The sequence below is a fragment of the Anolis sagrei genome, chromosome 1 (genome assembly GCF_037176765.1).
Source record: "Anolis sagrei isolate rAnoSag1 chromosome 1, rAnoSag1.mat, whole genome shotgun sequence".
Classification (NCBI taxonomy): Eukaryota; Metazoa; Chordata; class Lepidosauria; order Squamata; family Dactyloidae; genus Anolis; species Anolis sagrei.
In genome coordinates, this window is record NC_090021.1 from 99,716,938 (window position 1) to 99,743,499 (window position 26,562).

Genomic DNA, 26,562 nt, shown 5'->3' on the forward strand with positions numbered 1-26,562 from the left:
AATGAGCTAGAGCGAAGATGGAAAATGTGTGGCTCTCCAGTTGTTGTTAGACTACAATTCCAATCAGGCCAAGGCTGCAATGCCGATGGTAAGAAATGACAGAACCTGCAGTCCAGCATCTGGTAAGCTGCACCTTCCCCACTCTTGCTGTGTATAGTAACAATGGAACAATTTTACTTACCCTGTACTGAGGCCAATACACTAAAAATAAGTCTTCTACATGGTAACATTTCATATACGTGTAACACACACTGACATTGTCTGAGCACATGAACCAGTAATGTCATCGTGCCACCTGTGTCTCCTCCTTGAAGATAAAGTTGTTGGGAAAATTTCATTGCGATGGATCCTGGATCTGTCTCGATGGCTTCAGAGCATGTCTTTCACATGTGTAAGGTGGAACCTTGCTGTGTATGAAAATAAGGGAACCAAAAGGTAAGGTGACACTTTTTTATTGGACAATTTCTGAAGTTCAAAAGAGGGTCCCATTTTTTTAAAAAAAAAATCTCCACCTGTTTTGTCATTATACATTTCACATTATCTGGTACCTCCTGCAGGAGAGACGATATAGTCTGGAACCCTTACACTGCTTAATCCAAATCAGTTTCGGAGCACACCATACATTTCTATGGAAATTTATTCCCTAAGGAGTTGGCGTCTTAGACCACACTTCTAGTGAATGTCTACTGACATTGCTTCAAAATAAGCTCACACAGGTTCAGGGTGGCAAAGAAGCACTTGCCTCTTGTCACAGCAATGAGGCAGTAAATTGTACATAAAAGCTTCGAGATATCTCTGTGGCCATAGGAGACACTTCAAGAATGAAATGGACTACAACCTCTGGAGCTATTACTCTGGAATGGCTCCACATAGTTCAACTACCGGGATGGGGGAATGGCTTGAGGACAAAAGTAAATGTTTCATTTTCTGGGTGCCATCAAATTGTTCAAGAAAATGTATCTTAATGTAATATATTTGTTTAGATATGTGCTGGTAGACCATCCTTTTTCTCTGCAAAAACTTTTCAATGTCAGGTGTAAGTTTTGCACATTTAACAGCTTAATTGTTCAGAGTTGTGATGCAAAATCCTCATTGATGAGCTTTAGAAAAGGAAGAAATGATGACAAGCCTGTTAATGTGTAGCGTTTCTCCTGTTGTGTCTCAAAACAGGAATAATTCACTCCATGGAGAAAACTGTACACCACCACTACCAGCAATAACAACAATGAAAGAGAGAGATAAAAAACATTATGTGGCGAGCAACGAAATCACATAATCCAGAGCCACCCCAGAGATAATAATTAATCAATAATAATAATAATAATAATAATAATATGAGAAGCTAAAGCCCATTAGGGCCAGTTGAATAGATAGGGAGCATGTGGAATTTAGATGCCTTGTGAAGGGAAGGCCGCGTTCTTCTATCCGACTATCAAGCAAGTTGTTCCGTAATTAAAGGCAGCTTTGAAGCAACGTTGTCAAGGGGTGGTTTGAAGGGAGGGGAAGGGCATCTCCCCAGTCTTGTTCCTGTAATAAGAAGGAAGAAACACATGCTGCCTCTGAACCTTCATATGCTGCCAAAAGATTTCCAACAAAGAGCACATTTGCAAAAGAACTGGGGTTCTTTTTTTAAAAAAGGTGTTCCCCGACAAGAGAAAGACAGACAGATGCACCGGCTGGCTAGGTTTGCAATCATCAAATCACTTACACCAAAGTGGCTCCCCAAAGTCATCCTATTTCTAGAACAAATGGGATGAGAGCCTCTGTAATTAAGTGTATGTTTTGTTTTCATGTCTGTGTATAACTATGGGTGTTTGTACATGTTGAGAGAGAAAGAGAGTGGCCTTTAAATTATATGTAAGCATATCAATACATAATAATAACCTAATACTGCTTATGTATTAACTGCTCAAAGCACTTTGTGCGAATTGTGTTGTTTAAGCTATGGGCAGCATGGCAATTTATTAATTAATACAAATTAATGGAATGATGTACTTCTATAATCCTCATCACCATTTTCACTTTCAGTTTCCTCATCTGTATTTCTGATAGTGAGCTGAAGCTGAGGAAGAATGGTTTCTTTAAATCCACCCTGCAAGTATTTAATCCAACTATGGCTCAAATAGAGAACTTCTGTGTTCAAAGGTTATAGTCCTATCCATGATGTTACATCAACTAGACAGAGGATGAGTGTAGGAAACATCCAGTGACTATGTGATATGCAGATCTTGGGGATGGTTTGGAACTACCTAGAACTGAATGAAATCAGAAAAGTACTGCTTCTCTTTAGATTCTGTCCAGCCAGGTATGTCTCAGAAGCATTGGCAAACAGTCAATATTTTCAAGGATGAGTCCAGGGATAAACATAATGTGTACTGTTTGCAGAATAGACTAGGGCTCAACCTACTGCTGTCCAAATTAATTGCTCCCAGAAATAGCAAACTTTTTCAGGATGATTTGCTGCAACAAGGAGGAATACATATTATTTTTTTAAAAAAATCAGCTTCATCTGTCAAACATATGGAGTATTTGGGAAAGTGACTATATTGTGGCTGAATGAAAAGCCCGAATGGTGAAGAACATTTCCAGTTCTCAAGCCAAAGTGGCAAGTGTCACTTTTCTAAATGGATCCTTCTGCAACCAGAACATCTCCTGCCTTTCAGATCTGAATCCTAAATTACCTGAACCAGATCCCATCATCCACACTATGGATTTTACTCTTCTTCTTATTCTACACACAGAATAACAGGGTGAGGTCCACATTCATATCATGTGCCACAAGAAAACAGGAAAAGAATAGATAATTTTTTTCATGACGCTTGTTTTTTGAAACTTGAAAATCCTTCAGGTGCAAAGATTTGTGCATCCCTTTTATCGAAAGGATCTGAGGAATCTCAGTCTCTTTGAACTGCATGAAAACTTGCAAAAATGTAACAGATTTAAGAAGTGGTAAAACTGGACCCACCACAAAAAAATAGGAGTAGAAAAAAGTCTGCATGGTCCCAGAAAAAGTGATGATTGGTTTTGCCTTACCATAGAAATGCTAGCAAAATGTGATTGTTTTTCAAATGCTAAATCTCAACAACATCAAAACAGAACATATGAAAACTATTCATACACATCAGCCATGGATCATACATTACACCAATCTGCTTGAAAGAGCCACTGCTCTTGTAGCATCTTAACTGGCCTAAAGAATTAAATTAGTTAGCTCCATGTATCAAGCAATCATCAATCCATAGCTATTTATGTTGTATTAACTGGAAAGTTAGCGCAAGTCATTCACGGATGAGTATCCAGCACTACTATCATTGGAAGTTGCAAAAAGAGGGAAACAACTATTGTGAACATGCCCATACTTGGGAAATTGGATCAATTATTTCAGTGCTTTAGATTGTACCACTTTCTTCCTGCGGTTAAATATCAAGGCAGGACAAATAAAGGGGATTTTAACAAAAGTACCAGAAAGTACAAAGACTTGGAAGTACATGTAGTACATGCATTTTGCATTAGGAACATTGTGACGCGGAATAGTCTGTCATCAATGCTGCTCCCAACCCTCACCCACATGAGGACAGCAAATTCACCTATTTTGCAGAGATCCATGTAGCATGTACAACACGTTCTCTCTGCATAGCAATTTTAGTTTCTCAAGTTAGGGCAAGTTGCCTTATCTAGACTCAAAAGAACCTCACATCTGCCTTCACCTTTGCCACTGCCACACTTTTGTTCCTATGCAAGCGAACCTTGCAGGTTCTGTCCTTAGTAAGTATGCTTTCAAAGGTTTGCATGTCTCTCTGATACTTGGGGCAGGAGCCCTATACAAGTGTTATTTCTGTTGCCTCTATTTGCTGTCTTAAGGTGTGGATAGGCTCTCACATATCAACCTGTTATAGAGATTTTGCATTAGTAGAATCTACTCTAAGCTTCACACACAGCATCCTGAGTAAATGTAAGTATAAATAAGAATGGGCCAGGAAATATTTAGATAAATATTATAAAAATAAATAAAATACAAACTCTTAATTTGGACCTTCCTTCCATATGCTAAATTGTGCAAACCTAATGATGGTAGCACATGCCAAACCTCAAAAGTTAAAACAACTCTGAACATTTTGTGTGCAAGCAGGGGCAGTACCACCAATCATAGCTTCTTAGGATACAGTGGAGTGTTGTAAATTAGGAAAATGTAACCAAATTATGGTTTCCTATACTTCACATAGAGGGGGATAGCTATATGTTGGTTTGTTGCAGCAAAAACAACAGTCCTTTGGCACCTTTTTTTCATGTCAGGAGCGACTTGAGAAATTGCAAGTCGCTCCTGGTGTGAGAGAATTGGCTGTCTGCAAGGACGTTGCCCAGGGGACACCCAGATGCTTGATGTTTTTACCACCCTATGGGAGGCTTCTCTCATGTGCCTGCATGGGGACTGCAGCTTTCAGAAGGAGCTCACCCACTCTCCCCGGATTCAAACCACTGACCTGTTGGCCAACAGTCCTGCTGGCACAAGAGTTTAACCCATTGCACCACTGGGGCCTTTGACACCTTAAAGGACAATAGTTTTATATGGTATAAACCTTCATAAACACCTTCATCAGAAGCAAGTGACATACTCCGTGAAATGAATTTTGTAATATATGGAATGGTTCTACAAAAGGCATTAAAATAAAGATTCCTTTTGCATATTTTTCTAGGTTCTCTCTTGTGTACTGCGACAAACACAATCCAGGAGAGGACTGTTTTTCCTTGGCAATTTTACAAATGTTTACTTCAAAATACATCCTGCTATGTATATTGGGCCTTCTGCCATCAGATTTCTACCTTAGGATCGTTAGGAGAAAGTGGTTGCTTGCTATTCCATGCACAAATAAATCCCTGCTTATGGAGGCTTAGTTTGTGTCAGAACTTAGTTTTTGGATTATCTACAAAAAATAAATGTTCCAGACTATGAGCTGAGGTACATTCTGCATATGACTAAATAACTACAGTGTCCCTATATAATCGTTCTACCAAAACGCACACATGAATTCCTTGCTACAACATGTGTCAACTTATGTTAACACATCAATGAAGGGCACTGGCTGAAATAGCTTTAAAAAGTATTTGGTATTTATGAAAAATGAAGCTATTAACATTTTTAGCCATTAGAGCTGAACTTTTTTTTCCATGTCAGGAGCGACTTGACAAACTGCAAGTTGCTTCTGGTATGAGAGACTTGGCCACCTGCAAGGACATTGCCCAGGGGACGCCTGGATGTTTTGTCATCCTCTGAGAGGCTTCTCCACTGTCCCTGCAATGGAGCTGACAGACGGGAGCTCGCCCTGCTCCACGGATTTGAACTGCTGACCTTTAAGTCATCAGTCCTGCTGGCACAAGGATTTAACCCACTGTGCCACTGGGTGCTCAATGACCTGAACTAAACACTGATGTTCAAAAGCATCACACCTATAGGAAGTACTTGCAAGCATCTAGACCAGTGGTTCTCAACCTGTGAGTCCCCAGATGTTTTGGCCTTCAACTCCTAGAAATCCTAACATCTGGTAAACTGGCTGGGATTTCTGGGAGTTGTAGGCCAAAAATATCTCAACCTACAGGTTGAGAACCACCAATCTTGACACTGTAACTTTTAATGGGTTTTCTAAAAACATCTGGATGGGACTAAGTAATGCTCTAGAGACCAGTCTTTGATATTGCCTTCTACTATTAGAATTTTGGGTGGAGTGGGAGGCTTTCAAATAAAAAAGCATTACATCTAGACCTATTTCAATCTCAACAATTTCCAGGGTTCAATTTTTCCTATTAATAAAAAACAAATAAACAATTGAATAATAGTTAAGCAACGGTGCCCAACAAGGGCAAGGTTTGATATATTTTCTATTTTTTTTCATGTTGGGAGTGACTTGAGAAACTGCAAGTCGCTTCTGGTGTGAGAGAATTGGCTGTCTGCAAGAATGGTGCCTAGGGGATGCCTGGATATTTTACTATCCTGTGAAAAGCTTCTCCCATATCCCCGCATGGGAAAGCCGGAGCTGACAAACAGGAGCTCACCCCGCCTTACAGATTTGAACCAGATCAGCAGTTCAGCTGGCGCAAGGGTTTAACCCATTGCACCACTGGGGGCTCATGAGAAAGCTATACTGTCCAGGTTATAATTTGATAAAAAGAGAGAAATTGTTCTTTTTTTTTTTTTTTACAGCAAAGCTTAATTTCAGGTGGGCTATCTCTGAAATGGTTTTCCACATCCACTGCTTTGAGGACAAATACTGTAACAACAAGGCTGTTGTGCCACCACCATGACTTTCCTCAACCCAGCTCCTTCCAGATGTAGCAGGCTATGATTTCCATTACCCCAGTCAGCGCACACAGTGCAAAGCCACTCATAGCCTGACACATCTGGGTTATGCCAGGTTGGAAAAGCTCCACCACAAGAACATTTGAGCATCTTGCTATTTAGAAACGCATGCGTGGCATAGAAGAAATCCAAAAGAGATACATTTTAAAGACAAATGTGCATCCTAGTGTAAAATAAGCCCACCCCATAAAAAACCCTATGAAAGAACTGTCCTGATGTAAGTATCCCTTTGGCATTTTGAATGTGCAGGGCTCTATCAGGACCTTCTTTGGCCTTGCTGACTCTATTTCAAATGCAACTCAGAGGAACTCCAGAGGCTGAACCACTCTCCCTCTGCCCTTCCTGCTTTGTGGGGATTTTCCTTTCCCCCCCCCCCCTCTCTTTCCCCACTATTTTGTCCCTTCCTCTTTCTCTCCTGAGTACCTTGACCTCTTCCACTCTGTATTAGAGAAGGAAGACATAAAGAGCAGGTAGGAAGACTCTTCCTTCAGCAATTCAAGCACACAAGCCCTGTTGCCATCTCTTTCTGACTCTGTCCCCCACCAGGCTGGCTTCCAACCATCCTGGCATGAGCCCGCTCTCTTTCCGAAATGGACGAGGGGAGCCTGGATATTATTTTATTTCTCTCTTTCTTTTTCTGCTTCCTTCTGCGCTCTGTTCAAGCCAAGTTCCCTTCACGGCCGCTGCGGGGCGCCCGAGTTCCACTCTGGTCTGGAGAAGAGCAAAAGAAAAAAAAAAGGGGGGGGGACTCTTGGAACAGATGCTGCGCTGGGAAGCGGGGGGGGGGGGGCGGGGGAAGAGAGGCGGTGTTGGAGGGGATCAAAAGCACCGGGGGAAGAAGGATGGAGAGAATGCGGGGCCGGGAGGGGAGGAGGAGGGGGAGGGGGAGGAGGAGGGAAGCGAGGCTTTCTTCTCTAATGCCCTCGCTGGGGAGACTTTGTTACAAAACAGATTCATGCGAGGAGGGCAGGCGGGCGGCGGCGGGACAATGAACCCTCGAGGGGAGGATCAATCCCAGGGACGGGCCCAACACAAGGAGGCAAGCTCCAGGGCACTGGGCCGCCTCCCAGGCACCCACCCACTCGGATCCGCTGCCCCACCACTCGGGGCCTGCCTTGCTTCTCCCAGTCTGCCCTGGCCAAACATCTCTCCTTTTTTTCCCTTCCTTCCTTCCTTCCTTCCTTCCTTCCTTCCTTCCTTCCTTCCTTCCTTCCTTCCTTCCTTCCTCCCCCACCCCTCTTCCTTCCTCCCTCTTTCTTTCTCCCTTTCTTTCTTTCTTTCTTTCTTTCTTCCTCTCTCTCTCTCTTTCTTCCCTCTCTCTTTTTCTTCCTTCCTTCCTCTCTTCCTTCCTTCTCTTCTCTCTCTTCCTTCCTTCCTTCCTTCCTCTCTCTCTTGCGCTTTCTATTTTGCTTCCTTCCTTCCTCTCTCTCTCTCTCTCTCTCTTTTTCTTCCTTCCTTTCTTCCTTCCTCTCTCTTTCTCTTTCTTTCTTCCCCTCTCTTTTTTCTTTCTTGCTTCCTTCCTTTCTCTCTCTCACTCCCTTCCTTCCTTCCTCTCGCCCTTTCTTTCTTTCTTTCTTTCTGCCTTCTGAAAGCGCCAAAGCAAAAGGAAAGAATGAAAGAAGAAATGCAGGAAAGAAAGAAAGAGGGGTTTGACCAATTTCCCTCAACTTCTCAAGATACATAACCATTTCATCTCTCTACCGTGAAGACACCTCTATTTCTACCGAATTATTTTTTCCTTCTCCACCCCGCTCTTTCCCTTCCTCCCTCCCCCCTCTCTCTTGCCTTCTTTCTTTCTTTCTTTCTTTCCTTCTTACTCTCTCTCTCTTTCTCTCCCACTCCCCATCACCACCACCTTTGGGCCCAGGGTGACTTCTCTCCCCTCCTGCCCTGCTGCCTTTTCTTCCCGGGAGGCCTCCCAACCGCCTTCAGAAAGCTCCCTCCGCCTCTGTTCTCTCCTTTCTTTGTGAGTCCAGGGGGATAAAGGAGGAGAGAGAGAGAGAGAGAGAGGAGGAGGAGGAGGAAGAGGAAGGGGGGGGGGGAGAGAGAGCGAGTTTGGCTCTGTCCAAATATGTCAGATCGTGGTTTTCAACCCCCATACCCCAAAAGATCTTTGGGGAATACATCCAAGGAGCAGGCCTCAAACTTCTGCCCTTCTTCTGGGGCCAAAAGAGAGAGGGGTGGTTTTATCCTTTTCACGCTCTAAGAATCAAGCACCACGGCTCTTTCTCCATCAGCTTTGGGCACAAACAGTCGAGGGTTAATTTTATTCTATTTTTTTTAAAAAAGTTTTCTTAGGTGTGAGTGGGGATACTTAGCCACTCGGTGGTCCTCCAAAAACAATTGGATTCTCCCAGCCTTTGCTTTAATATGCAGAGATATATAGACAGACAAGTAGATAAAACCTCTCAACCTCTGAGGATGCCTGCCATAGATGCAGGCGAAACGTCAGGAGAGAATGCTTCTGGAACATGGCCATCCAGGCCGGAAAAGTCACAACAACCCAGCGATTCCGGCCATGAAAGCTTTCGACAACAGATATAGATAGATAGATAGATAGATAGATAGATAGATAGATAGATAGATAGATGATTTGAGAAATCTATATATGTTTATCTCAAAGCAAGATTCTGTGGAGTTTATATGAGTTTATCATCCCTCACTGTTGGTTATGTGTGTGTGTGTGCATACATATACATACGCACACACAAGGCGGTTAGGGTCCATGAACTCATATGAATGACACCAATTCCTATTCATAAAGGTACATAGGAATTGTGTGTGCGTAAAGGGCTTGGAGAGGGTCCTAACTCACCACACTGAATGAATGAATCCACTTTAAATCCAGTTTCTGCCTCCTGCAGAATTCTGGGGTTTGTAGTTTAGTGAGGTTGTGAAAGACTCCTCTCTAAACTACAAAACCCAGAATTCTGCAGGAGGCAGAAACTGGATTTTAAGTGGATTCATTCTCTAGTGTAATGAGGACTGAAGTATCCGCTGAACTGATTCTCCAAATTATTGGGAATCAGTGAAGGCGCCAAAGCAAAAGGAAAGCATGAAAGAAGGAACGAAAGAGGGGTTTGACCTGTTTCCCTCAACTTCTTTCTCCAGATACATAACCATTTCATCTCTCTCCCGTGAAGACATCTCAATTGCTACCGAATTATTTTTCTTAAGGGGCGGGAGAAAATAAAAGTCTGGCTCTTTTTCCCCTCCCCGCGTGGAAGGGCGGTCTCAAACAGGATTAAGGAATATAATTATAAGACCCTATCAAAATAACCGACGGCATCCGAGCCTGCTCAGCTTCCTTTCAACCTTAGGAAAGATAGATCCAGAAACTCTGTCTGCCCTGCAGTCTGTTTGCGCCTTTTCCTGGGAGGAAGGCCCTTTCAATAAATACCAATACAGTAGGGATTACTTCCAAGTAAACATCCATAGAGATAGTACTTGCAAGAAAGCAGCCTGTTTGGGGTAAAGGTTTTCCCCTGACATTAAGTCCAGTCGTGTCCTACTCTAGGGGTTGGTGCCCATCTCCATTTCTAAGCCGAAGGGCCGGCGTTGTCCGTAGACACCTCCAAGGTCATGTGGCCGGCATGACTGCATGGAGCGCCGTTTAGGGTAAAGTGTGTTAACAAATATTACATCGAATTAATTCTTAAATATTTTTTAAAAAAACTGGAGTATGGCATAGGCGCCAAGGCAGTCGCATCAAACACATATATTGGGTTGTTGTAGGTTTTTCGGGCTATATGGCCATGGTCTAGAAGCATTCTCTACTGACGTTTCGCCTGCATCTATGGCAAGCATCCTCAGAGGTTGCTGACCTCACAACCTCTGAGGATGCTTGCCATAGATGCAGACGAAACGTCAGGAGAGAATGCTTCTGGAACATGGCCATATAGCCCGAAAAAGCCTCCAACAACCCAGTGATTCCAGCCATGAAAGCCTTCGACAAACACATATACTGTTTTCTTAACACTCAGATTCAGCTTGGACAGCAAGTCGTGGGGAAAGGATTCTCTTCCATTTGGAAAGTGGGAAAGTTAAGCCGGGGAGGAAAGGGAACTTGAAGGGAGAGGGAAGGCGCCTCTCCCCCCCCCCCCCCCGCTTTCCCCCACCCGAAGGACTGGCACGAATTCACGCCTGCTCAAATCAAATCGAAACCGTCGCAAGGCCCTAATTAGAGTAATTAGAATAATAAGGCTGCCTATATGAGGTAAGACAATGTGTACAAACAACTTTATTTAATGTATACTGCTAATCAGCGGTGCGTGCGCCCTCCAAGGCTTGGGTGTAATAAAACTCACCCCTCGTCCGCCCAAACAATCAAAGGCAAATTAGGGTAATGATTGCGCCTGCTTGGGCGAGGCCTGCGGGACCCACAGGCCGGGGGAAAGGAAGCGTTTGCGTGGGTCTGGACAAGGGACGGGGCCTCCCGACGTTTGGGAAGCAAGGGCTGCAGGGAGGGAGAGCCAGGAGTGGACCAGCCAGTCAAGGAAAGGAAGGACTTCCCAAAGTCCTGGGGCGCCCAGGCTTTGGAAAAAAAGCCGGAGAAAGGGCGCCCAGGCCAGAAGGAAGCTCTTTGGGGGAAAGCAGGGGGGAAGGCCCACGCACTTTGACAAAAGCTTGCCCTTTCTGAAGACTCAGGCCCCATCTACACTGCCACCTCCCTCGTGCAGTTTCAGGATGCAGTTTAACTGCATGATCTGGCAGTATAGACTCATACCATCCAGGCTTAGGACCTCATCACACTAGAGAATGAATCCACTTTAAATCCGGTTGCTGCCTCCCGCAGAATTCTGGGTTTTGCAGTTTAGGGAGGCTTTTAAAGGCTCCTTCATAAACTACAAACTCCAAAATTCTGCTGAAAACAGTTACTGGATTTAAAGTGGATTCATTCTCTAGTGCGATGAGGTCATTAGTTGCGAGTGAGTGTTACTTCTGAATAAAGGACCTCATCACACTAGAGAATGAATCCACTTTAAATCCGGTTGCTGCCTCCTGCAGAATTCTGGGGTTTGTAGTTTAGGAAGGAGGCTTTAACAGCCTCCCTAAACTACAAACCCCAGAATTCTGCAGGAGGCAGAAACCGGATTTAAAGTGGATTCATTCTCTAATGTGATGCAAGTTTCCTAAAGGGAAGAACTGGCCTTGAAGCTGCAGGCCAGCTTCCCAACGAGAAAGCCTGGATCTACGCTGCCAAATCATGCCGTTTGAACTGCATTACAGAATCAGTGTAGACCCATATATTGCAGTTTAAACCTCATCCTATAGGTCCACACTGGCTGCATTATTTGGCAGTGTAGATCGAACCAAAGCAAGCCAAAAGAGCGAGCAACCAAAGCAAGAAAGCGGCCCAAATTGCAACGCAATGCAGCTGGCCGCCTTCGCCTCTTCTTTAAACCTTGCAAACCCTCTCCCGTCGGGTTCAAACCTATTTAGCCGGGTGTATTGATACAATACATACACACAAATATGTACGTAGATATCTGGAGGCTCTTCCACACGGCCCTATATCCCAGAATATCAAGGAAGAAAACCCCACAATATCTGCTTTGAACTGGGATATCTGAGGGCCCTTCCACACAGCTCTATAACCCAGAATATCAAGGCAGAAAATCTCACAATATCTGCTTTGAACTGGGTTATCTGAGTCCATATTGCCATATATTCTAGTTCAAAGCAGAACATGTGGGATTTTATTCAGCTGTGAGGAAGTTGGCGCAATGCTCTTATCCTAAGCATGCCTGGATGTGGTTAGGGTCTCATCATGGTCTAAGCCAGGCGACCTCTCTCCTAAGCCATTGCCTCCGTTTTGTGGCCGTGAAAAGGAGGCCCGGGTCTTTCTCTCCCCTCTTTTCTCTTCTGCCGCAATTGCGCGACTACAGCTTTGGGATCTTTGGACCAGTTCATATGTTAGTAGGTATTTTTCATCCCCCTGGAAACGGTGGTTTAACATTTCCACCCCATGCTCCTTGCTCGCCTTTGCTGCTGACGCCCGGCTAACTTTCTGCATGGCCATCTCGCCTGCAAAAGCACTGAAACTAAAGTACTTTGCATGCCCCCGGCCCCTCTCCAAAGTGAGCTGGATGCAAAAAGAATTAGAATCACACAAACAGCCTTTCTGGGCAAGAGGGGTTCCCAAGAAAGCTGTGAGAAAAGGCACAACTTGGGAACCAGGGCAGCCTAGTGCTTTGAGCCCCCAACTCTAGAGACTAGAGTTTGACCCTGAGCCCCAGTGGCAATGGGCTAAACCCTTGTGCCGGTAGGACTGAAGACCGACAGGTCGGAGGTTCGAATCCTGGGGAGAGCGCGGATGAGCTCCCTCTGTCAGCTCCAGCTCCTCATGCGGGGACATGAGAGAAGACTCCCACAAGGATGGAAGACCATCAAAACATCCTGGCGTCCCCTGGGCAAAGTCCTTGCAGACGGCCAATTCTCTCACACCAGAAGTGACTTGCAGTTTCTCAAGTCCCTCCTGACACACACACACACACACACACACACAAAACCTGACCAAAACACGCTCTCCTGGCCTCAGAGTCGCAGGCAACAACAATAACAATAAAATAATAATATTCCTCCCTGTCTCCCCGGAGGGACAACCTCATTTTGGGATTTCACAGAGCAAGCTGGCAGGACCTCGTTGCTTTCCGCGTGGGCTCCTGGTGGCCTTGTGCCTTGGAGGATGCCACAGCTGCTTCTCCTCTGGCCTGGAGGGACCAATCACCCCAATACAAAAAAAGACAGCAGAAGGACTAAAAGTGGGGAACAAGTAGAAGATTCAACCTCCAGAGTTTCCTGTATCGAGGAACTACAGTGGGAGAGGGCCCTGCTTGTAAGTGTCGCTTGTGATGCCTTCCACCCTTCTCATCTTTCTATCAAACCAGCCAGCAGATAACAATTTGTTTCTATGTATTGTCGAAGGTTTTCATGGCTAGAATCACTGGGTTGTTGTAGGTTTTTCGGGCTATATGGCCATGCTCTAGAAGCATTTTCTCCTGACTTGCCATAGGTGCAGGCGAAAAGTCAGGAGATAATGCTTCTAGAACATGGCCGTATAGCCCGAAAAACCTACAACAATCCAATTTGTTTCTACCTGTCCGATCACCAAACACACACACACTAACAACGTTTCCAACCTTCCTCTCCGACCAAAACAATTTTTTAAAGCCTGATTTTTTGGCACACACATTTAGACCAGAAATCCCTTCTGTAGATCAGAGGGGTTTCCAAAAGGAGGCCCTTTGCTTCTGATTCGTATGCCTTCCAATCGTCCCCAATCTTTGGCAACCCTGTCGCAGGATTTTCTTGGCAAGATTGGTTCTGCCTTTGAGGCTGAGAGAGTATAACTGGGCCAAGGTCAGCTAGTGGAAGCTGGGATCCACCCAGGCCCTTGTCTCCAGAGTCCTAGCCCTGAACCCAAACTACTGTGACACTCTGCTTCTCGGGTGAGTAAATGAATACAAGGAGAGAAACCAAGGCCGAAGGGATCTGCGGGTCATCCCGGATTTGGTGCTGATCTGGCGCAGAGAGGATACAAATGGGAAGGTCAGCAGACTGGGATGTTTCCCCTACCATCCCTCTTCTAAACTAGACGCAAATCTCAATCATTTCGAGCGCCAAACGTGGCCAAAACAGAGGTGCCAAATGCCTTTCCTTTCCAACTGTGGCTGCAGTCCAAACTCTATTGACTTGACAGGAATGTGATTGCTCCTGAGCAAGTGGATTTTGTTTTGAATCGCCAATACCTTGCACTTGTGTGTGTGTCTTCTCTCTCTGTTCAGCGATATTCTTACTCAATACAAAAATAGGTGTAGCTGAAGAATATGGGCTTCCCTTCACAGATGAGTTTTTCTGAGGTGGGAGTTTGGTGCATTAAAGATTTCCCGCCGGATAAGTACTAACAACTTCCAACTTTTTTCGTGGTTTAACACAATGTTGGAAATTGTCCCACTAAGTTGTCTCGGTTTGAAACACTGGCCTGTACGGCTGGGGAGGCCCTTAAGTCTTCTAACTTGTGCATTGCCTATGGACTTATGCACTTCATAGGCTTCATAGCCAAAGAATAGTCTGAGATTGGGCTGCTGTGAGTTTTCCGGACTGTATGGCCATGCTTCAGAAGCATTCTCTCCTGACGTTTCGTCCACATCTATGGCAGACATCCTCAGTCTTCACAACCTCTGAGGATGACTGCCATAGATGTGGGTGAAATGTCAGGAGAGAATGCTTCTGGAACATGGCCATACAGCCTGAAAACTCACAGCAACCCAGTGGTTCCGACCACGAAAGTCTTCCACAACACATACTTAAAATTTGTTTTTGCCAGTTCCTTCGTCTGAAATGTAATTTGCATCACCTGTGATCTTTTGGCTATCCAGGGCTGACCCTGCTTAGCTTCCAAGATCAGACTGAGGGCCATTCCACACGGCCCTATATCCTGGGATATCAAGGCAGAAAATCCCACATTATTTGAGTGTGGACACAGATGACCCAGTTTAAAGCAGATATTGTGGAATTTTCCTCCTTGATATTCTGGGATTTAGGACTGCGTGGAAGGGCCCTGAATCTGGTGCCTTCAAAGTTTTTAGGCATCCGCTTAACTCACTGGTAGTTCTTTTCATTCCCTTCATTCAAACACACTTTACCAGCAGGACCTTTGATTTTAAGGGAGCCTAACTTCCAAGTGAATGCGCTTTTGCAGCAAGACCCCAGCCATATTTCCTTGTAAATCAGGCCTGGGTTGCTGTGAGTTTTCCGGGCTGTATGACCATGTTCCAGAAGCATTCCCTCCTGACGTTTCGCCCACATCTATGGCAGGCGTCCTCAGAGGTTGAGAGGAAAACGTCAGGAGAGAATGCTTCTGGAACATGACCATACATCCCGAAAAACTCACAGCAACCCAGTGATTGCGGCCAGGAAAGCCTTCGACAACAAATCAGACCTGTTTATTGTTCTGCTCGCGGACCCAATTCCGATTTTAAGGTGATTTTAATGGGATTTCAGCCGCATAACCTGACCTTATCCACTTCCCTAGAAGCCCTAGTGTTTTTTTTCCCCTGGGCTTGAACCTAAAATAAGAAATCATGGGTCGCAGACAACTATACATAGTTTGAGGGATTGGGAACAAGCAGAAAGGTTTTGTTTCATCCTAAGGAATGAGAAAAAATCTTATTTAAATATATGCCAGCACTCCAAATGCAGAAAATCCCATTACTTTTCCTTTCCTAAGCTTTGGATTTCTGATTCAAAACAAGCACCTTTTCGAAATGGTTTAAATACATAATTGTAAAGGCAACATTATCTTCACTTTCCGATTTCTCCAGCAATATAGACAGTTAATCTGAATGCGATATACATAATAGCAAACTCCCAATAATAAGCTTCCTTCAAGCTTTGGTTTTTCTCCCACATTTCACAATGGTTGCCTGCAAATAATTTCTTCCATAAATTCTTTCCCATTTTTCAATTTTTACACACCTCTGCCTCCTCAAACATTTTTTTTAAAGGCAAGGAAACCTGCAAATTATCCACACACACGAAGGAAGGTGGAAAGTCCAAGCCGCGTGGGTCTTACCTCCGAGTAAAAGCATTGTTTGGAAAATACCGTATATGTGAACCCCAGAAGTAAACCCCGTTTTGCTCAATGAGAGTTACTCGCTGCTAAATAAGAGGGGGACTGCAGCCTCCCTAAAGAAACAAACAAACCCCTGGCCCGGAAAGAAAGGGAAGAGAATCCTTTTTAACCCCATCTTTTGTTTCTCTTTCTCTAGTAAAATAGTCTCGGCTGCCTCTTGCCTTCAGACCAAGCCCGTGGGGAGGGGAGGGCACCCTCAACGTGGGTGCGAAGGTGAGAAGCAGCGAGGCCTTCTTTGTTCCAGACTTCTTCCCTAGCCGTGCCAATCTAACGCGGATCTACAACAGCGAGGACGCCAAGGAGGAGGCCCGGATCGCACGCGAATTCAGCGGGAGGGTTGGCGGCTGCAAAGGAGCGGCGCGAAACCCTCCCCAGAATGACAAGCAAACAAATCGGCCTAATTGGCTTGAGGACCGGGGGGGGGGGCGGAGGGCCCGGGCGGCGGTGGGCGCGCTCTTTCGCCACGAACGAAGCCGCCTCGGATGGAAAGACAAGACAAGACGGCGGATGTCCTTCCCCGCCGCCGCCGCTGTTTACACAATCACCCCCATTTGACATATGCGCTTAGCACTGAGAAGAGGCCGGGAAATGGAAACGTCAAGCCCGCACGGCTCAGGAAAGAGAAACACAACAAAACCAAGCAGCTGAAGAAAAGGGGGAGAAGAAGAAGAAGGAAAAGGAGGAGGAGAAGGAGAAGAAAAGAGGGAGGAAGAAGGGAGAACCACTTTGGAAGAGTTTGCCGCCTATGCAACTCAAAAGGATCCCAGAAAAGAAAACTAAAATTGGGTTGTTGTAGGTTTTTCCGGGCTATATGGCCATGTTCTGGAGGCAATTTTTCTCCTGACGTTTCGCCTGCATCTATGGCAAGCATCCTCAGACCTCATTACCTCTGAGGATGCTTGCCATAGATGCAGGCGAAACGTCAGGAGAAAAATTGCCTCCAGAACATGGCCATATAGCCCGGAAAAACCTACAACAACCCATGGATTCCGGCCATGAAAGCCTTCGACAATACATTAAAACTAAAATTCTCCCTCTCCCTCTCCCTCTCTTTCTTTCTTGCACACACAAATCTCTCTCTCAGGGCCCTTCCACACAGCCCTATATCCCAGGATATCAAGGCAGAAAATCCCATATTATCTGAGAGTGGACTCAGATAACCCAGTTCAAAGCAGATATTGTGGGATTTTCTGCCTTGATATTCTGGGATATAGGGCTGTGTGGAAGGGCCCCTAATTCTTTTTAGACTCTCTCTCTCTCTCTCTCTCTCTCTCTCTCTCTCTCACACACACACACACACACAATTTATTCCAATCTCTCTCTCTCTCTCTCTCAATTTCTCTTTTTAGGGCCCTTCAACATATCCATATAACCCATAATATCAAGGCAGAAAACCCCACAATATCTGGGTTATCTGAGGCTCCTTCCACACAGCCCTATATCCCAGAATATCGAGGCAGAAAATCCCACAGTGTTTGCTCTGTACTGGGTTATCTGAGTCCACACTGCCATATATTCCAGTTCAAAGCAGATAATGTGGGATTTATTCAGCTGTGGGGAAGGGGCCTCGATTTCTTTCTTATAAACACAAATATCTTTTTTTTCTCTCTCAATCCTTTTAAGAATCTTTCTCACACACAAACAGCCTCTCTCAATGTCTCTCTCTCACCCACATAACCTCTCTCCATCTCTCTCACTCTTTGAACTCTCTCTCTCTCAATCTCTCTTTCTCCCTGTTGTGTCAAGTAAATATAAAATTTGCTTTAGTTTCTATAAGCAGCACATACATTCCTGGGGTCTTCCTATTCCGGCTATCTCTTAAGAAACAACAAAACAAAACACCCAACTGGACTCTTTAATGTGAGCTGATCTCAAGTGTGTGTGTGTGTCTATGTTTTGGTGTCTGAAATTTTCTCCCCTCCTTTAAAAAAATAAATAAACCTCACACCGCCTTTTGATTGAGGAAGTCCTCCCCAAATTGTAGTAGGGATTTTCTCATCCACCATTCGCTCCTAGAACTAGCTTTAGATCTCTCCTGCCGAAAAGGATGAAAGAGGATTTTTTTTTAAAAAAAGAGAGTCTACAATTTGCATAGATTTGAGTCCGGAAGTGCAAGCAACATACAGATTGGAGCACACACAATTTGGTCTCCTTCACAAAAGCCAGCCGCACTCTGATTGGCTGCCTTTTGGGGCGAAAGAGGTTCTTTTCAAAAGGAAGTGTTGTTTCTTTGAAAAAGAAGATTTTGTCGAGCTCCTACCTTTCCTAAAATTATAAATATTTGCCCCTTGTTCTGTATCCATAGAGTTAACCATATATAGTTAGAAAACATTATTTTCCTAAAGGTAACCTTGATTTTGCCACTGTATATAAGGGACACCGTTTTGCTACGCTGTAATACATCATGGGATTTGAATACCAGGGGTTTTGCTATCCACGGGAGTCCAGGAACCACACTCCACGGGGTACCAAGCCCCACTGTTGGAAACTGGACGTATAAAGGGAATGCAGCTTTCCTCCACTTTGCCTGCTTGGAATTCTACCAGCATCAAGGAGAGGCTCAGGGGGCAGGGAAGCTTTCATGAAGCCAACCCCACGCAGGATGCAGAGAGACAAGCCTGGGCCCAGGCGGCCCACCAAGTCCCACGCACGTGCTGAGGGAGAAAGCCAAGTATTCCCTCCAAGACCACTGGAAACGTCCTGCAGAGGGCAGATGCTGCCCAGTTTTCCACTCCACAAACACCCACCGTGCTCCTCTTACGATTTCTTTCTAAAGTACAAACAATTCCGAGAGCTATTGACCAAGAGGTATTACTCAATCCCTGGCCGGTTTAAACACCCCCCCCCCCCCCCACAACCTCAGCATCCCTGCGGTCGCGAAACACTCCTTCTTTCTGTCACTTCGCTTCCTGGCTATTGATAAGATCATTTAGCTGAATCTGTTTGGGAGGCATGTCATATTGACTCGGAGTTAGAAAAGATGATGACATCTAATAAGGCTGCAAACGGCAGTCGAAAGAAGTTGGGGTGGCGGCGTGGGAAAGAATGTAGGCTGGGATGGCGCGCGAGGAAATTCCACGCAACCCACCAAGGCTTGAAAACACGCGAGGATATTATTCGCATCTCACAGGAGATCCGATACAGAATTCTCAATCAACCTAGAGTAGGACCTGAACTGAAGTTCCATAAGAATTTAAATAGGATCCCTCTCCACTGTCGCTTCAGACGCAGTTTAATACCGGAATAAGCCTAAACCCCACTCACTTAATGCTGAGCCGATCCCGATTCTATGCTAGGAAAAGAATCGACAGGAAATACCCCCACGCGTGGGTAGACGTCCAAAGATTTCAAAGAAACCTACGAAAAAAGGCTTCTAACACTGCAGTCCTGGGTATAGCCAAATTTTTTTTTTTGTATCAGGAGAAAGGTCGGGAGAGAATGTTTCTGGAACATGGCCATACAGCCCGGAAAACTCACAGCAACTCAGTTTTTGTCTCAGTTACAGACTGAACTTTGATTTGCCCTCACACACCAAAGGAGAGGAAAATGCTAAGGAGAAAGAGGTTTCTTGAAGACAGAGAGACAGAAATAAAAGCGAAGGGGGCTCGGAGAATATTTCAAAACCAAGAATGCAATCTACTTGCCACAACTTTGTTTTGCTCTGAGAGAAAACACACATGGCTCCCTCTCCCTGGGGAAGAAAGGCTGTCAGGTAAACGCCTGCATGTTATAACGTCAACAGAAGTGTTTAATGATAAATAATATGGATATGCGGAGGCGGGGAGGTGGTTGTGCGCCTGTCTACACACAGAGAGACTCCACCACGCTGCACACAAACAAAACACCCAAAGCTCAACTGTTTGTCTATAAAACACTAACTTTGGAAGGTATTAAAGGTCTCTGGGCTGCCTTGAGTTTTTTTCCAAAATATAATGACTTCCCATTTAATCTAACCGGGGAAATTGGGAGCCCTAAGGCGGTGCAAACTTTTCAAAACTAACATCCTTCCCACCCATCCAAACAAGGGTTCCTTCTAGTTCAGATTTCAATAGCTTTCGAGATTGTCAAACCAGGCCACCCCAAAAGAGAGAGCCCCCACTCTGCCTTTAGATATGCTTTGCAGGAGAGTCATAAGCTGGAAAGGCCCAGAAGCTTGCTTTTTTTTTTTTTTTTTTGGCACAGGGCACCAGCTACCCAAATGACACCAACCAAAACAATCAAAAGATCAGATATAGATTTGCTTCCAAAAGATCAGGATATAAAGGGAGTACAGGGAATTCAACCTAATAGCAAGACTAGAGCCAGTTCCTTGGCACATAAGTGTGTGTATCTCTCTCTATCTAGGTTTAGACACAGATAGATATTTATCCTCAAGGAACCACTCAGTTCTGTTTCTCTCTCTCTCTCTCAAAAGGAAAATAAGTCGAGCAAACTATAAAAGTCTTGTGTATTTCTGTTTTATGTAGATAATAAAATATTACTTTAACATAAATATATAAGGATCTCTGCGCTTTTATTTTTTTTCCCCACAAGCACATCCAAATGTACCAAAAAACAAAGATTTTTTTTGAAAGAGACCGAACCAAATTTTTTTGTTTACATCCCATGTAGATTTGTTTTTCTTTTGTTCACCTACTCATTTAAAGCTACAGAAAGAAAAAGAAAAACAGTTTCCAGAACCTGTTTGCTTTGAAGAGGAAATAAATATACATTGAGGCAGGCCACTTAAAAAATGATATGAAAATATTTCCCTGGGTAGAATTTCAAAAGAAAGGGGGGAAAATAGACAAAGAAAACATTAAAACTATTTCTGCATTTCAAAGGACAAATATTAAACATATATACAGAGCGGTAAGGTTTGCTTGGTTTTTTCTTAAATTATTATTTTAAAGTAATCTATCCAAGGGTTTAGAAGAGGATCTGTCTCCCCCAAACTCCCTCTTCTGACCTTACCCAGATACTAATAAGTCTCACTGTCTTTTCCCTCCACTTTGCCAGCTCCTCTGCCCTCTGACCTGAGGAGACTCTGTCTCCAAACCATACCCAACAGCAGCTATAATACCCTTAACAAGAATTCATGGTTCATCTCATTTGAAGGAGGAAGAAAAGCACAATATGGAGAGGAGGGGGAGGATAGAATAAAGGCCCGTCAATGGAGTAGCTTCCCAGAAATTCCTATTTGTCTGATACAGGGGAAAGGAAAGGGAGGAGGAAAATCTGATGCTTAGAAGAACAACTTGAGATCATATTATTCAACCCCACCTGCCATGTTTATCTGTAGGTTTCTATGGCAAGACAGTTAATTTGCCTCAGAGGTCCCAAACAATATTCCTCTAGGCACACTGTGTAAAGATAATTCTCTTAAACTTATACAGAGACCATCCCACCACCCTTTTTTGTGCTGAGTACATGTTGTAAAAAATGTAGATCTGTCGCTATTACTATTGTTTCAAGAGCTGCCCCATCATCCTAATGTAAAATGTCATATACAAGTTTGAAGTTCTTCCTCCCTTCTTCCCTCTCCAGAGCATTCTCTCTCCATTTTGGGGTGAGTGGAGTTGTACTGCTATCTACTAAGAAAATGCATCTATCAACATGACTTAACAAAAAAGAGAGGGAAAGACAAGGTTGGTGGTGGTGAGGAATGGCATTTGGGTGGTTTTGTTTTCCCTCCATTTTGCTCACTGGGGAAGTTCAAACTGATCTTTTTTCATGCCACACATTATGCTGAGATTTGGATAAAGGATGTAGGTTACATTTAAAATTCGAGAGTGAAAAGACATAGCAAAGAGATCCCCCCTTGTAGCAGATTTTAAAGGGAGACCCATTTGCTTAGGGCCCTTCCACACAGCCCTACATCCCAGAATACCAAGGCAGAAAATCCCACATTATCTGAGTGTGGACTCAGATCACCCAGTTCAAAGCAGATATTGTGAGGTTTTCTGCCTTGATATTCTGGGATATAGGGTTGTGTCGAAGAGCCCTTAGAACTGAGTCCCATGGATTTCAATGGAAATAAACTTGGCCACATTCTCTGTTCCAAACCCATAGGTGTAAATAAAGATGGGACCGCCCTATTCTCTGAAAGAGTGCGGGGATTTTGTCCCATCTACACCTCCACTGAAGTCAACAGGAAACTTTGAATGGAGGTGAATGCTTCCAGGCTTAGATATAATGGCTGCAGCTCCTAGATCACTTACATCATACCAGGACATAGTGTGAAAATAAGTCCCACTTAAAGTGAAAGTGTCACTCTAGAGCAGGCATGGGCAAACTTCAGCCCTACGGGTGTTTTGGACTTCAACTCTCACTATTCCAAACAGCCTCAGGCTTTTTCCTTCTTGAGGAAAAGGAAGCGGCCTGAGGCTGTTAGGAATGGTGGGAATTGAAGTCCAAAACACCGGAGGGCTGAAGTTTGCCCATGCCTGCTCTAGAGAGCCTTATATTCTTCAGGATGTTTTAAAAAAGGGAAATGGAGTATCCTAAGTACCGACTGCCCTCTGAGTACTTTTGTGGAACCCACTCCCAGGTGGCTCCCTACAGATCAGAATGGAGGTTCTTGACTTGAATCCCCTCCCCCCAAAACCCCTCTTAGTTCCAGTTTAGGAACAGATGCCAGCATAAGTGTCCTAGGGCAGCGTGTTGTTTGGATGCTCAAGAAGCAAGAAGAACTTTCTGTACAGGTCTGCACTCTTTTTCCTATCTGGAATCCCTCACTCAGACTTTAGCTTCATTCAAAGCACTAGGCTAGGCTGATCTGAGCCTCTCCTTTCTCTCAGGGCCCTTCCACACAGCCCTACATCTCAGAATATCAAGGCAGAAAATCCCACCATATCTGCTTTGAACTGGGTTGTCTGAGTCCACACTGCCATATATCCCACTTCAAAGCAGATAAATGGGATTTTATTCAGCTGTGTGGAAGGGGCCTCACTCACACAGTTCTGCCCCCACCTTTTCATCCCAAAGGGATGAATCCAGTTTAGAGATTCCTCTTTCAGCCTGTGCACTAGGTCCCCAGCTAGATTCCCTCCTTGTCTCTTCTTCAGACTTTTCCTTGTCACTCAGCATTTCCCAGAGACCCATTTCTAGGAAGGGGGCAGTGGTTTACAACTCTCCCTCTCTGCTCTCCTGTCATCTTCCTTGACTTCCCCTCCAGATCTACTTAAGCCTAAAGAGCCCAGCTTCTCCACTCTTAATGGTGGCATTAAGGTTAATGGTGGCAGCATGAATGAATTAAGCCTGACCTCCATGGAAGGCGGCTCCAAAACTTCACACCCACACAAAGAGGAAAGTAAGAGTTGCACACACACACACACATACACAGAGCGGGAAAAGCAAGTCACTTCCCAACAAGGCATGAAAAATACAAAGGGGAGGGGAAAAAAAAGGAGAGGAAATGTGTAAACTTCTACTTTCTTCCAGTGCAAATTTATGGAGCCTTCCTTGGGCAAGAACAGCATGCCCCCTCTTGCAATACTCGCCTGTTTATCCACTCACCCAAACAAAACAAAACAAAAACAAAAAATAACTCCCCCAAGCGTTAGGTGTGTCCCAGCACAACAAAGCCTCTTTTCCTCTTGCCTATTCTAGGTGACCCTCAAACGGCAGCCAGGACAGCGTGAGTGGGTTTCTTTGGCTCCCTGACACTAGTGGAGGGTGGAGGGTGGAGGGGGGGGGGGATCTTTCCATCCTGTGCCTTGAAGAAGGGAAGAGGTGTGTGCGCGTGCGTGTGGGGGAGAGGGGCAGGCATGCACTCGTACGCCCCCGACACAAGGCCGGCCATAGGCTCACTGCACTTCCTCGCCCTTAAAGGTCAAAATACCCCCATCCGTGACCCACTTTGTTACCGTTTCAAGGTTAGTTGGGTGCAGTTGCTTCCCTGGCCCTTGCCTGTCTTGCATTTTTAAACTCTGTCTGCTTTCTACGTAGTTCAAAGGGGGAGAGGGGGAAGAAAACAATCACAAGGGCCGGAGGAGTTGGGAGAGAGGGAGGGAGAGGGGCGGGGGGTCGGGTCCCCCCTTTCTTCTTTCCTGCCTTCTTTCCTTCCTCCCCCGCCCGCCCGCCCGCCCTTCTTTTTCCCTCCTTCCTTCCTTCCTTCCTTCCCTCCTTCCTTCCTCCTCCTCCTCCTCCTCCTCGGCTTCATGATCACTGCACAGGAGCCTGTACCCCGTGGTGCGGCGGCGGCGTGTCCCTGCTGGCCCCATACACGTCCTCGGCTCCGGGCAGAGTCCCTCCCGGGGGGGTCATGCGTTTCTCTTTCTGTCTCCTGTTACAAAACCACACGCGGACCACCTCCTTCTCGAGCTGGAGGCTGTCCGCCAGCGAGGTGATCTCCTGGGCGGAGGGCTTGGGGCACTTGAGGAAATGGCTCTCGAGGGCGCCCTTGACGCTCACCTCGATGGAGGTGCGCTTTTTCCGCTTCCGGCCCTGCGCCGCGATCTTGTCTATGCTGGTGGGGCTGCCCGAGGACGAGTCGGCCTCCTCCAGCCACTTGTTCAAGAGCGGCTTGAGCTTGCACATGTTCTTGAAGCTCAGCTGCAGGGCCTCGAAGCGGCAGATGGTGGTCTGCGAGAAGACGTTGCCGTAGAGCGTGCCCAGGGCCAGGCCCACGTCCGCTTGGGTAAATCCCAGTTTGATCCGCCGCTGCTTGAACTGCTTGGCGAACTGCTCCAGGTCGTCCGAGGTCGGCGTGTCCTCGTCCGAGTGCGCCTCGTGGTGGTGCTGGTGGTGCGGGGGGTGGTGCGGGTGGTGGTGGTGGTGTGGCGGCGGCGGGCCGTGGTGCTGCTGCTGCTGCTGTTGCTGGGAGAGGTGGTCCGGGTGGTGGGGCGGCGGAGGGGGCGGCGGAGGGGGCTCCTCGTGCGCCTCCCGCAGGCCGTGGTGGTGCATCCCCGCCTGCCCCGAGCCCAGCATCCCGTTCACCGTGAAGCCCGGCGGCGGCGGCGGGGGCTGCGAGTAGAGGAGCCCGCCTTGGGCGCCCCCGTTGGCCGCTGCCATCCCGGGAGGCAGGTGAGCCGAGCCTCCGGTCCGCCACGCCACGGCCGCGGCCACGGCGGCGTGGTGGCTCCCTGCGTGGTGCACCAGGTGAGGCGGTCTTCCCTGCTGCTGTTGCTGCTGCTGGTGATGCTGCTGCTGCTGTTGCTGCTGCAAGTCGTCCCCGCGCCCGCCGGCCTGCACCACCGAGGGTTTGATGTCCTGCTGGCCCAGCGGGCTGGTGGACCACGGCGAGTCCCCGCCGCTGCTCCCGCTGCCGCCTCCTCCGCCGCCGCCGCCTCCTCCTCCTCCGCCGCCGCCTCCTCCGCCTCCTCCTCCGCCGCCTCCTCCACCGTGGGACAGCGCGGCGATCCACTGGTGAGCGTGGCTGAGCGGGTGCCCGTTGCTCTGCAGCGCCGCGTAGTCCGCCTGCACCAGCGCCTGGGCAGCGTCTCGGTAGCCGGCGCCCGGCTGCATGCTCCCCGGCGGCTCGGCGTGCACCATGGGCGAGCTGGCGGCGAGCAGGCTGTAGTGGTTAGAGGCTGTGGTCGCCATGGCTCTCCGAGCCGGACTGAGGGCTCCGCTTAAAGGCGCCGCGCATTTGACAGCGACTTTTTTCCGCCTCGGGCTCCGCTCGCCGCTCGCGTCCCCCGCAAGTCCGCTTGGCAGAGCCCGCTGCAAAGGCACGCGCCCCGGCTCCGCCCGCCCCCCGGCCCCCATTGGCTCCCCGCGCTTTGATTTACGTGGAGACCTCTAGCAACCGGCGCAGGGGGAGCCTCCCATTGGCCCCGGCCCTGGCGCTGACACCACGCCTCCCACCCAGCCTCCCTCGCCGCCGCCCCCTCCCTCCCCCCGCCCCTCTCTTTGTAATCAAACTCTGAGGAGGGAGAGAGGAAGGGAGGGAGGGAGGAGACGAGGAAGAGGAAGGAGAAGGGCTGGGCGGGGGCGCGCAAACACCCTGGAAAGGGAAGAAGAAGAAGAAGAGGAGGAGGAAGAAGAAGACAACTCTGCGGCTGATGACTTCTGGGGAGAAGGGAGGGGGGAGAAAGAGGAGAGGCCAGATGTGCTTCTTTTTTGAACAAACAAATAAGCAAACCCAGCGCACATCACACGCAAATACACCCCTGACCATTTTGCGTGCTGCTTAGGAGAGCTGGGAAACTCAAGCGCTCTCCTGTTGCTGCTGGCGTTTCTTTGGCCGGATAGAGACTCGGCTGGCGCAAGGGAGGCAGACCCGTGCGCTCCCTTCTCGGAGTCCTCCCTTTCCCCCTTCCTTCCTTCCTTCCTTCCTTCCTTCCTTCCTTCCTTCCTCCCCCCTCTCTTCCTGCCTTACTTCCTCTTTTCCTTCCTTCCTCCGTCCCTTCTTCCTTCCTTTCTCTCTCCCTCTCTTCTTTCCTCTCTTCCTCCCTCCCTCCCTCCCTTCCCCTTCCTTCCTTCCTCCTCCCATCCCTTCTTCCTTTCTTCCACTCTTCCTTCCTTCCACTCTTCCTTCCTGCCTCCTCCTCTCTTCCTACCTTTCTTCCTCTTTTCCTTCTTTCCTCACTCCCTCTCTTCCTCCCTCCCTCTCTTTTTTCCTTCCTCTCTTCCTTCCTTCCTCCCTTCC

At 46.8% G+C, this 26,562-nt stretch overlaps 1 protein-coding gene across 2 annotated transcripts; it reads right to left on the minus strand.

Moving 5' to 3' along the window:
* Positions 1 to 499: 499 nt before the first annotated feature.
* On the minus strand, positions 500 to 25,618 carry POU3F2 (POU class 3 homeobox 2). Of its 2 annotated transcripts, none has more exons than XM_060753072.2 (2): positions 24,156 to 25,618; positions 500 to 1,527 (listed from the first exon to the last, which is right to left on the minus strand). In XM_060753072.2, the coding sequence occupies exons 1-2, from the start codon at positions 25,512 to 25,514 to the stop codon at positions 1,453 to 1,455; spliced, it is 1,434 nt and encodes a 477-aa protein (XP_060609055.1). In that variant the 5' UTR covers positions 25,515 to 25,618; the 3' UTR covers positions 500 to 1,452. The 2 variants fall into 2 exon arrangements, with proteins under 2 accessions (XP_060609055.1, XP_060609056.1); XM_060753073.2 differs by having other exon boundaries at positions 24,384 to 25,606.
* Between the last annotated feature and the right edge of the window lie 944 nt (positions 25,619 to 26,562).